The sequence below is a fragment of the Solea solea genome, chromosome 17, assembly GCF_958295425.1.
Source record: "Solea solea chromosome 17, fSolSol10.1, whole genome shotgun sequence".
Lineage (NCBI taxonomy): Eukaryota > Metazoa > Chordata > Actinopteri > Pleuronectiformes > Soleidae > Solea > Solea solea.
Window position 1 is genome coordinate 24,532,693 of NC_081150.1, and position 12,651 is coordinate 24,545,343.

The window sequence follows — 12,651 nt, forward strand, 5'->3', positions numbered from 1 at the left end:
ACGACATCACAGCATTTGAGGCTTTTAAACAAAATGAACAACAAATAAAGTGTTACTTTATTGTAACTGCTCGGCTCCCAATGACAGACAGAGAAGTCATGTGACCACACAGCAGCCAATGAAAAGTGTGGCTCTGTCAGAAGAAGACATGGAGGCAGGCACTTTTACATGAACATGAAGACACTCACGAGCATGAGCCTGGAGGAGGGGAGGGAACTTTCAGGGAACTTTCAGGGAACTTTCAGGGAGAGTTCAGTTGTTGGACGTTCTTTTTCATTCCTCAGCAGTGGGACAACAGGTGCTGCCATGCATGTCCACTCACAGGTGCTTTGTCAACAAATGTCCTCCTCAGTTATTTCCAGGTAAACATGTCAATGAAGGGACAGTTACGAGGTGATTTCCTTTGCAGCTGGACAGTTGGTCACCTGCAGGAGCTTTGTTCAATCAGAAGAGTTGATCAGGAGCACGGGAAGAAACCACTGGGATTTCATCAAACATCAGCACTGTCAAGTGATTAAAGCTAAAGGCTATGAGTTGATCATGGTGCATTTTCATTATCATACAGTCAATGATTTACTCTCAAGTGCCACAAGGGGGAGTCTGCGTTCATGTCATTCCAGGACCTCTTGTTATAGATTGTTGTTCACTAAAATATGTTTTTGTGATACAAATAAATGGATTCGTTTCTGACTAGAATGTAAACCGAGGAGTTTAAAGAATATTTTACAGTTATTTACGAAACTTCCATATTGTCCTATGACCTTTAGCAATAGCAGCTAAACTAGCCACACTCTCCAGTTTTTGGAACATCAGTGATTTAACGTTTTTGAAATGATCGATTGTGAAACACAACAGCATGTGAAGGAATGTTGTTTTGACACAAACAAATACACAAAAGAAGGATGAGAATAAATCCATTTTCAAAGAAACATTATATACAAGTTTCAGCTGACGACTCACTGATGATGGAGAAGAAACGGTGAATCCTTCCTCACACACACACACACACACACACACTGAACCCTCGGTTTCTGCTGATTCTCAAATGGTTTGTATTTATAGAGCAATGTCCCAGTCGTGATGAAAACATAAAGCTGCTTTACATTAGTTTTGCCATTCATCCATTCATACACCACATCTATGTGCAGCAGACGTGTGTATTTATGTTGCGTATAAGGAGGTACTAACTATAGTGATGGAAAAAGCCCAAAAATACAAAATTCTGTATTACATTTATACACCAGTCTTTCTTGTTTATTTAAGATGAATAATCATCGTAATGTTGTTTGAGAGTTAAAAAGTAGCAGTAACAGGAGAGTGAGGCCATTTTTGTTTCATCTGCCTCCTGTTTTGAGTTAGGAGATCAGTTTTTGTGTCATTTTTTTGTTTTCTTTTTTGCAGGTAAGATTAAGTTTGTAAAGAGAAGATTTGGTTTGTTATTTTTTGGCATTGATACTCTCGGAACTTTAATAAAACTGCTACACATTTAAAACACACACACACACACACACACACACACACGTTACCCCTGGTTTCCCTTGGCCAGGGCCGTAACAATGAAAATGAGTGAGAATGTGAAAAGAGTAAAGCAGCTTTGAAATAGAGACCATATAATCATGCCGGCAATATCAGAATCAACAGATCTTTTCTGTCTATTTTCACTGGAAACCACAAACATGTGAAAAGACGCTGGAATCACAGTTAACATGAATATGATGAATATGATGAATATGATGGGACACGCAGCACACACGGGGTCATTCACCTGTCAGACGTTGTTTTACTGATGTCACTGGATTTCATGAGAATGTCTAACTCAATGTGAACAAACTGCAGTCCTGCACTTCAAGAGCTGAACAAATGACGACACTGTTGCACGTCAGGAATATGTGGAAGATGGAGGGGCAGTCACTGACGGTCTCACTGTCTCACACTCTGTCCAGCTGGGTGGAGTTTGTCTCCAGTCCTGCAGGACTCAGTTCACACAGGTAGAAGAGCGTCTCCTCGCTGGCCTCGGCCTCTGTCAGAGGCTCCAGGCGGATCAGAGAGCTGCTGGAAGGCTGCTTTGGCTCCAGGCTGGTGTCCAGTAGATCTGACAATGGATCAGCCTCCACTGAAGCACTGGAGCTGGACGAGGGTTGGAGGTGTGAGTTGGAGAAGCCTGTGCTGCTGCTGCTGCCGCTGCCCAGGTCCAGCTCTGGAGGAGGAGTGCAGCCATCAAGGAAGGCCAGCAGGGGGCAGGAGATGTACTGGATCAACTGTTTATCTGGAAAAAAGGAAAAAAGAAAAGATCAGCATCTCCCTGAAGATTTACATTCTGTGTACAACTCCCACTAAACCTTGTACTGATGTAAGTGGCAAATGGTGTGTAATTATAGATCAACTCAGTAGATGGAGTTTAAAAATCAATACAAGAGTTTAAAGATGGCTGAGGCCATCTGAATAAGTAAGTTTTAGACAGAGACATTATTGTTCGGATGTGTTGTGGGAGAACGGCCTTCGTCCCATTGTGGACAGGAGAGGAGGGAGGCTGAGGACGAATGTGGAGCAGGTCAGTGACATATGGACGTCTGTGAATGTTAAAAGAAGGATTTTGAATTCAACGGAGAAACAGACGGGTAACACCCGTGAAGTTGTTTAAGGACGGGGGAATATTTTTGGATTCAAAAATGGCAAATATTGGTCCAATTAATTGGTCAACTTCTAGTTGTGATGAGATTCTTCAACTGTCCCAGTGTTAGATATCGAGGTTAGTTGTATTTGTACTAGACTTGTAGACAAGACCGCCTAAACCGAGACCAAGACAAGAGGGTATCGAGACCAAGACAGACCAAGACCAGAGGGTATCGTGACCAAGACAAGACCAAGACCAGAGGGTATAGAGACCAAGACTGACCAAGACCAGAGGGTATCGAGACCAAGACAAGACCAAGACCAGAGGGTATCGAGACCAAGACAAGACCAAGACCAGAGGGTATCGAGACCAAGACTGACCAAGACCAGAGGGTATCGAGACCAAGACAGACCAAGACCAGAGGATATCGTGACCAAGACAAGACCAAGACCAGAGGGTATAGAGACCAAGACTGACCAAGACCAGAGGGTATCGAGACCAAGACAAGACCAAGACCAGAGGGTATCGAGACCAAGACAAGACCAAGACCAGAGGGTATCGAGACCAAGACAAGACCAAGACCAGAGGGTATAGAGACCAAGACCGAGACAGTAGTGTTGCTTTCGTCAACGAAAATTATGACAAAATATCGTCGTCAACGAACCTTTTTCATGTGACGAGACGAAGTGTAAATGGTGGTCATGTGACGATAACTATAATAAAATATATAATGCATTATTGACGAATAAAAACGAGATCAAATGTGGTTTACAAAATAAAAACTGCTAAAATGTCTCTTCATTTCCGTTGACCAAAACGAGACGAGATGAAATAACGTAATAATATTTAGTCCTAGGCTGACGTCACTTCCTCGATCCCCACTCATGGGATTATTTACATGCAGTGGGATCACGACCGAGCAGCCGGGGAGAAAACGTATAATGATACGCAGGACTCTCAAGTGTCACGCTTTTCAGTCTTTGGTCACGCACTCTATTTCTCTGGGAGGAAACTGCTCTCATACACATGTGCTTGCCTTGTTTACTCAGCAGTGCTCACTTTAGCAGATACTCCACCTTGTGGCCAAAAGGAGAAAGCACACCTCTCTGTATGTGCAGAAACTATTCTGTGAGCTACACTGCTACATGTTAAATCATGTCACAGTACAGTACAGTACCATTTATTTCTAAAATTCTTTGAATACTGTCGTGTGTTTGATGACCTGATATGAACCCTGTTTGGTCCTCATCTATTAAGTCTGCTATAAATGTATTTATTCCTTTATTCCATGGATGTATAAGCTCTTGTTGAGACCGTGTGTGTGTGTGTGTGTGTGTGTGTTGTCCACTCACCTGTATTGTCCTTATCTGTCCTGCTTAGCTGTGCCGTGTTCTCTTTAGAGGACAAACTCTCCTAAAAAAGCACATGGACAACAAAGAATTGAGTTTCATATTGAAAAAAGACACATACACATATAAATAATGACACGGCTACATCTTCACTGAACTGTCTAATCTGGTTGAATGCGTCAGTCGGTGAAACAAATCGTGTGTTTTTTAAACTTGTATTTAATGATTTAATTGTCCACGCACTTTTAATTCTGTGTGTGTATTGTATAATAATAATAATTTAAATGTTACTGGAGTGTTTAACTTCTTAAATGAACCTGTTGTCTGCTCTGATAACTAAACATGGAAGTTTTCATGTAGGAGTGATAGTTTACCTCTATGACGTCAAAATCAACATTGAACTGTTTTCCATACAACATGGCCTGGAAATCCTCCAGACTGCAGTCAATGCTGTCCAGATAGTCCATCAGCTCCACCCTGGGCAAACACAATCACAAACAGCTCATGGAGGAGAATCACCACACAGCACTTGAACATTACATTCAAATACATGCACGTATTCAAATGTAATGTTCAAGAGGTCAAAACATTTTTTTGTTGAAGCTACAATGAACCTACAATGAACCTTGACCTTTGACCACCATAACATCGGGAGAACAGATTTGATTTGGAAGAGTATGTTGACTTGTTTTACTCACAGTAACAAACACAAGGTCACTACTGTAAAAGGTTCAGCTGCTTCTAAGGAAATGAAGGAAACACATCCAAACTTCATAAACGTCATAAAATACACATGAACCTTTCATGTTCATTAACTGCTCTAATCAGCTGATGGTAATTGACTGTACTGATCTGAAGAGTAATATAGTGATTGTGATTGTGACCATCTACAGTCGACCAAATGAAGCAGTGAAGGCTGGCACTTACTTGCCCAGTAGGTTGATGTTCTGTGATATTGCTCCGTTCTCTTTCAGGATGGAGTCCATCATCGTGACGGGGTCCTCCACACTCAGAGCTGAGGGTTTATTGAGCCGCAGAGCACTGCTTGTTGCTCCACTGCTGTCTGCAGTGCTGCTCCTCAGGCTGTCATCATCTGCTGCGGCTGCTGCTGAAAGCCCCGCCTCCTTCTGTTTGATGTTGTCTGTGCAGGTGGTGCTCACCTCAGTCTCCGCCGGCAGCTCCAACTCCACAATTTCTACATCCCTGTGGTTGTGAACAAGACGTTAAGAAGCCAGCAATTTAGTGAACGCGGTGTAACGGATTTACACAATTCTCATCAGCCACATCCAAAACATTCTGTATATTTAAAACAATTCAATTCATCTTTATTCATCAGGAACTGATCTGTAAAATTCAGGTCAAATATTGGAGTCTGAGCTGAACCAGTAGAATGATGTGACGTGTTGATGGTCTTACCCCGGGTCATAGGCTCTGGGTGAGTCGTCTGTGATCTCCGCTGTCACCTCGGCTTCATTCTCAGTCATGTCACAGACGATGACGTCATCCGACATCTCAGAGCTCTTCACACCATTCAGACTGTTGACAGACGTCTAAGACAAGACACACACTCACAACTTAGACCTCGTCAAGGTTCTCATTTAAAATGACAAACACATTTACATTTACTGACCTGTTCCACACACACTTTGTCATCATAGATCTGATGTTTGTACTTGGGCTTCTTTCCAGTGCTGTTCATCAGAATGGGCCTGATGAAAAGACACAATTATTATATTCAAACAAAGATACAATTTTATACTACAATTATATTTCATTGAACGCTTGCCAGATTATCACTTCTGATAATCTCCTGTGATTTTATTTATTTCAATCCAGAGTCACATTCAATTATTGATTTATTGGACATAAGGTATAATGATGATGACGACAATTTAAATGTTAGATTACATCATTTAGATTACAACCACTTCACCTCAATCATATAACAATTTCCTTGATTTGTTTTTAAATAGAAAATGTGATGATTTGAACTAAACTACATCACTCACAAATCAATCAACATCACATTTGCATGGTGTCAAATCTGAAGGCACTTCACTTTAAATTGTTAGAGCCATTTGTGACAGAATAAGTGTGTATTTTGTTTTGTTTGTTTGTATCATGCTTAATTAGGGTTGTTATTTACTGCAGTCAGCCCTGCCTGACTCAGGCTTGCCTGTGCTTGTTAGATGGTAGTTGAAGGTGTGGAGCCTTGAGAGCACACGTGTTTTTGACCATGCTTTGAGCCACTGTACTTATCATGCAGAGTTTTTATTGAAGCACGCGTCAACTATATGCTTGGACCACACTAACACAAATGAAGGGCAATACCTTATAATAAGAAAAAATAAATAAAGAGGATAAACCAGTGGCTGAGCAGCAGAGAGCATCAGCTGTTTAAAGGAGCTCTTACTAGAAAGCAAGCTGGAAATGAAACTGTGTCTCTTTTAAAACTCACCTCTTGCGTTTTAAATTCAGGATGTGGTTGTTCTGCACCAATGTCACAATGAAATGAATCAGCTGGAAAAAAAACACAGTCATTGAGATAATAGTTTTAATAGCTTTAGCTCAGAGGCTAATGGTCTGCTGGATAAACTAATCAACCTTAACTGTTTAGGAAAAGTTCAGATGAAATTCTGATGAAGCTGCATCATTGGTTCATTCCTGCATGTACTGAAACACTGGGTTTATTAGAACATGTTAAGCTTGTGTGTGTGTGTGTGTGTATATTAGAAATGTACCGAAAATTCGGCCGCCAAAACAAATCTGCTGGAAATTGCCAAAAAGGCCATTTTCGGTTTTCGGCCAAAAGACTTTCATCACCGAAAGAAAACCGAAACAATGTTGTGATGACGCACCTGTCTATACCCGCTTAGAGTCTGTCCAAGATCAGTTTATTAATAATAATAATAATAATAATAATAATAATATGATATATAATATATAATAATACAATGGTTCCAACGAGATGTGAGGACACGGTGGAACAGCACCTATTAAATGCTGGAAAGTCTCTTTGCACAAAAGTGAAACTTCATACAGTGCAGATTATGAACTCCCTGCAACATTCACTTCACACCAGAGAACATTCTCTCTCTTTGAGCAGTTAGCTAAAGAGATCAGCTCATCTCATGCATCGCTTATTCCCTTAATTGCAGCACTGAAGTGTCTTCTACACAAAGAGTTGGAGTGAAAACAATGAAAAGTGCGCTCTTAAGAGTCTGTCAACACGTTTTACTAAGATCTACCGGATCCTCTGCACTCGTCATAAAGATCATTATTAGGAGCTTCATTCCATATATTCAAGGTTTCAAAGGATTCATTTCCTGAACAGCATGCCATAATATATATACACACACACACACACACACACACACACACACACACACACACATATAGTTATATACCATATGTATCATCCTACAACAGAAATGCAGTTGATTCATAGAGACACAGGTGTAGAGCATGCATGTGAATGTAGCTGGCTGCAGTGATTTGCTCACCTTTTTGATGAGCTGTTGCTGGTGAGCATGTTTCTGCCTCAGGTCTGAGATCTCCCTCCACAGAGACTCATTCTCCCTAAACAACAAAACAACGATCATTACCAGTCAACAACATGAACTGCTCTCCCGATCGTGTCTGCTGGAGCTTTGTTTCACATTTATTCCAATGAATTACAGGTCATTACAAAGTTGACCTTTGATGCATTATCCCTTCACACAAGAACACCTCCAGATCATGGAGTGAAAACATGGCATGGGTTTTCACTTGGGAGGACAGACATAAGGTGTCAGGTGAGTAAGCAGTTCAAATGCCTCTGCCACAGCCACCTTTTCGTCTATTTCTAGATTGAGGTCGATTCTCTCTTACCTATGGACTTTCAAAGGATGTTAAAACAGACTCAAGTAAAGACCTTTGGTGGTCAAAGGGTCTAGGCCTGGTGCACACTGGATGTGTCGTGTCTATGCTGCATCTAGCGTGTGTGTGTTCACAGCTGGTAATACAGTTGTGTTTTTCATGCGTTCAGATTCAGCATTGACACTGACACTGCAGTAAATTTACTGGCAGAATATCAATATCAGATCTTCTCTCCGTCTATTTTAGCTCGGAAACACGCGTCACATGTGACAGTGGGTGAGACGCCAGGTCTCACACGAGCTCCATGCGTACAGTGAGAACACTCATTTCACTCAGTGGGAGGGTGAGTTGTCTTTCAAATTGAAGGTTATGGGTTTGAATCCTGGCTCCTCTAGTTTACATGCCAATGTGTCCTTGGGCAAGACACATAACCCCACATTGCAAATTACAACATAAATGATCTCAAGGCACCATAATATAGTAAGGCAAAAACCTTTACAATAATATAGAGAAGAGAAACCGAGTGAAGAGAGAACCAGACTCAAAGATGTGTGGCTCTCTGTCTCCACCGATTGGGGTGAGAGGAAATGGGGGACAGAGGAGCGGTGGGGAGAGAAAGGACAAGAGGTCACTTTTTTGCTTTTTTGAAATGAATAAATGAATAAATGAAAGCGATGCCACTGCAGCACGGATCTATATGCACTGTAGCCATGGAGAGGGCTAACATTTTTGGTTGGTTGAATTATCAACATTTCTATTGCTATACAGTACGTAACTACATGTACGTAGGACATACTGTATGACTATTCATAATGATTTTTACAATCTTTCACTGCAGGATCACATGTTTCTATGTACATGAGGCAAAGTCTGGGCTGAAAACCTCCAGGTAATGGAGTTTATGAGAATGAGGCACAAGCAGGCAAAAAACAGAAATGTAAGTTTAAGTCAAGTATAGCTTCTACTAGTGATGACAGAAATCTCAGCAATAAAGGGTGTGGTGTAAGGATGGGCACTCCAAACTAAAACACTGTGCCAAAGTCAAATCTAATTAGTTAAATAATAGTCAAATAATTCCCCCATGTTTCTCTGATCTTTACACATACATACCTCTTGAGTGTTGCCAACCTGGCATCGATGTTCTCCTGTTTACTGTGAACACTGTGGACACTCGCCAAGATCTTGGTCAGGTCCTCCTGTCGCATCTTGCTCTCGTCCGGCCGAGCATTAGAAACCTGAAATGACAACAGTCTTGTGTGTACAATACTGTGCCTCACCAGTACAAGCATAAAAGCAGAGGAAACTGGCACTTGAGGTTATGGGTTTTGCAGATGACGGATAAGAAATCAGCCAGCAAATGAGAAAAAGAGCAGACTTAATCACTAACAATAAAACCACCAACATTAACCTAAACTTTAATGTCATTCATCAATTAATCTTTCAAATATTTTCTCCATGAATCGATCAGTTATTTGTTCCATACAATGACATATTGCAAAGTACTGAGTATTTGTGAAATCGTATATTGTGATATAGTGTTTCTAACGTGATGACATATGCTATCTTTCACTGTCGACCCCCCACCCCTACTCAATAGATGATTTTCTATAATGTCTTGTTTTATCCACAACAACTAAAACCAATTAATCAATGATCAAAATAGTGGATAATTCATTTAATAATAGATTAATCATTGCAGCCATTCACATATTACCTTCTAAATTGGCATATGTCCTTCAAGAACTACCAAAAATACAGTGGATCTATTAAATTGCAGAGTGTGTTAACAGTGAAAACTCAAGACGTGATGATTTTAAGACAAATTCAGAGATAAATGCAGGTTATTATTATTTTTTACATCAGTATCCACTTGTCAATGCAAACAGCTTGATAGACACACAAGTCTATCAACTTGATTGGGCGTGGCTCTGTTTTATTTACATTTATTACCAACGGAGGAGAACACGGCGCAGATGAGCTGTGTGAGGCACGGTATACCTGCAGAGAGAGGAGAGAGCCGAGTCTCCCTCATGTACAGTAGGCTTGCATGTTGTCCTCACTGCTGCGCACTGCAGCTGACACTATTCTTTGATATAGTAGGAAACATACATGTGCCCATTCCAACACATTTCAAACACAACGTGACATTATGTGTTCAGTGGAATCCCTGGGTTAAACATGCAGTGTGAGTTAAGATATATACAATCATTTAAAGTTATTTTAAGGTCAATTCCAATTCAAAATTTCATGTTTTTTTACATGCAATAAATTCTATTTTCTTTAAGTTCAAGTCAATGAGTAATCGTTTGAAAGAAACATGATTATTATTTTTCCCATAATCAAGCAGCCCTAGTTGGTTGGTTATTTTATGGTAATGAAACACATCTAATCCTGTTGAGTCACAGGATCGTACATTCGGCAGACAGAGGGAGAGGGGGATGACTGCACCTTCCTCTTGATGTTCTCCAACAAGTTGTCCTGTCCATGTTTGAAGTAAGGGTGCTGAAACTCCACTGGACCATCCCGCTCCTGTTTTACGATGCCTGTGTCGATGTGCATTACTTTACGGAATCCGTCTGTGCACACACACACACACACAGTGACAATTAAAAAGCAGCAGCGAACACACCTTCTTAAGACAGATACAGGGATTCAGCGATCAGCACAGGACCGCTAAACTGAGGCCGCATGCAGACGGAAACTGCACCAAACGCAAACAATCTTTTTCTTTGCCATTTTAAAAAAAGCTCCCCATAAACACGGCATTATTTCAATATCTCTGTATTCTCATATATACCCTTACATGCACTGTAAGTTGTGCTGTGATGCTTCTTCAAAAACAGAGAAGAAGACATTACAGATATAATAACAGAAACCAGACAGAGAAGGAAAAGCACAATTTAACTAACTAACTGTGTCAGACATGGACACACACACACACACATTAAAGTCACAGACACACACACACACACACACACACACACAGAGAAGCGCTGTGGGAGCGCAGTGCACATACACAGAGTCACAGACTAACTGTGGATGTGCAGTGCAGCAGATTGTGTGTGGAATAATCACTGATCTGTGTTGTTAGTTCAAGTAAAAATAGGATGTTTTCTGCTCTCTTTATTTCACCGTGTGTGAATCTCTAAAGACAGGAGGAGACAGAGAATCAGAAAGTCAGTAGATTTGACGTTAGTCGTCAGCTGTGAACGCATGTGCAGTGTGTGAAATCCATTAATCTTCTGCTCAATACACAATGCCTGGGGCCACTGTGACATATTTTTAAGAGTTATGTGACTGCTGCAGATTCGTAAATTCACAACTGTGGATTCGTACTCATAACTGGATTCATATATTTTTTTTTTTGAGTGGAAAGAAGGGGCAGACAAATCAGCACTGTGTGTGTGTGTGTGTGTGTGTGAGAGAGAGAAGTGGGAGGCGGTTTGAATGCCGTCACCCAAATCAGCCGATGTCACAGGTACTATGGCAGCAGCTTCTGGTCAGCGGGAGGAGGTAAGGTGTGCAGAAACCTTACACCTTTAGTTTTGATGAACTCGAGGAGGTCCACTCACTTTATTGTGGTATAAAGAAAATCTCTACCGTGGCCTCATTTTAACATTTATGATACAGTGAATCTACAATAAGATTTCAGTTCACCACCTCACCATCTGTGTCGCCGACTCCCCCGTGATGTGCACCTTTTTAAGTTCCCTGCTTTTGAACGTTCTAACGCCATGTGGTACAACGTGTCAGTCATGTGGAATACTAGGGTGTGGTTGTGTGGTTGTTTGTGAGGCGACAACGACGGCAGACTATCTTACACATGTTGAGCTGCCTGATGAAACTGGCCATGTTGTTGTGCTTGAAGAACTTGGGGAGAATCTCCTTGGCAAAGCGCTGCTCATCCAACACTAGGAAGCTGTTGCCCTCCTGGAAACAACCAGCAGCAACACGACAGTCAAAACTGTGCGGGGGGGGGGGGTCACACTGTTATCGCTCACTCAAACACACACACACACACACACACACACACACACACACACACACACAGCCCTAAAGTTAAAGATGAAGTGATGCTGGCATGACGCAGATGCATTAGGCTAGGTATGCTAGTTAACCAGCAGGTTAGTAATAAAGGGAGCTCAATGGCCGAAGCTAATGCTTCTCAATGGTGCTATTTGCTGAAATAAGTCATGCAGCATTTGTATAAGTGTTCCAATTGTAACGGGTTAGTAACGGGCTAGTTGACTACGTGGTCACGTTAGCTTGCTGGGGGCTAACTCCGCTCAGTCGTCACGTACCTGACTCCAGCAGATGAATTCATTGGTGTCCGCGTCCTCGACCAGCGTCCACAGCTTGGTGAGGAATGCCGGGACGTTGGAGTTTTGCTTCATGTTTCTAACGTAACGGCACAAACCGCTGGACTCAAAGTGCGCAGCGATGGCTCTGGTCCGAGATTGTGTTGAGCTGATGTTCCACTTTTCCTTGGCCCGAGGAAAACAGTAATGGCTCACAACATCCGGTCCAGGCGGCGGAAGCAGATTGGCTGACAATCGTGTATGTATTGTAAGACGTGGATAAAGCACCGCCCCCTTTTTTCCAGTGGCCACTCGTGGTACTGCAACAAAAAGTACACGGACTCCTTTTGAGACTAAGGTACGTTTGTTCTGTTTTTTTTCAATTTTGGCCAAAAAAATAAAATCAAAAACAGGAAATCAGGATAAAAACAAAAAAGAATTCAGTTTCACTGGTCTTACTAACAAATATTTCATTTTCATTGGTGGGTGGGTCTTCTGTGCCCCCTTGCTTCTGATTGGCAGCAGAACAAAT

At 41.6% G+C, this 12,651-nt stretch overlaps 1 protein-coding gene across 3 annotated transcripts; it reads right to left on the bottom strand.

Annotated features, from left to right (window-relative positions):
* Window positions 1-34: 34 nt before the first annotated feature.
* Window positions 35-12,348, bottom strand: hsf2 (heat shock transcription factor 2). Of its 3 annotated transcripts, none has more exons than XM_058613007.1 (12): window positions 12,123-12,348; window positions 11,643-11,751; window positions 10,270-10,397; window positions 8,932-9,056; window positions 7,467-7,542; window positions 6,422-6,483; window positions 5,594-5,672; window positions 5,380-5,513; window positions 4,891-5,166; window positions 4,338-4,440; window positions 3,967-4,027; window positions 35-2,266 (listed from the first exon to the last, which is right to left on the bottom strand). In XM_058613007.1, exons 1-12 carry the CDS (start codon window positions 12,213-12,215, stop codon window positions 1,929-1,931), a joined length of 1,584 nt encoding a protein of 527 aa, XP_058468990.1. In that variant the 5' UTR covers window positions 12,216-12,348; the 3' UTR covers window positions 35-1,928. The 3 variants fall into 3 exon arrangements, with proteins under 3 accessions (XP_058468990.1, XP_058468991.1, XP_058468992.1); XM_058613008.1 differs by having other exon boundaries at window positions 11,643-11,785; window positions 12,123-12,277; XM_058613009.1 differs by lacking the exon at window positions 11,643-11,751 and having other exon boundaries at window positions 12,123-12,235.
* Between the last annotated feature and the right edge of the window lie 303 nt (window positions 12,349-12,651).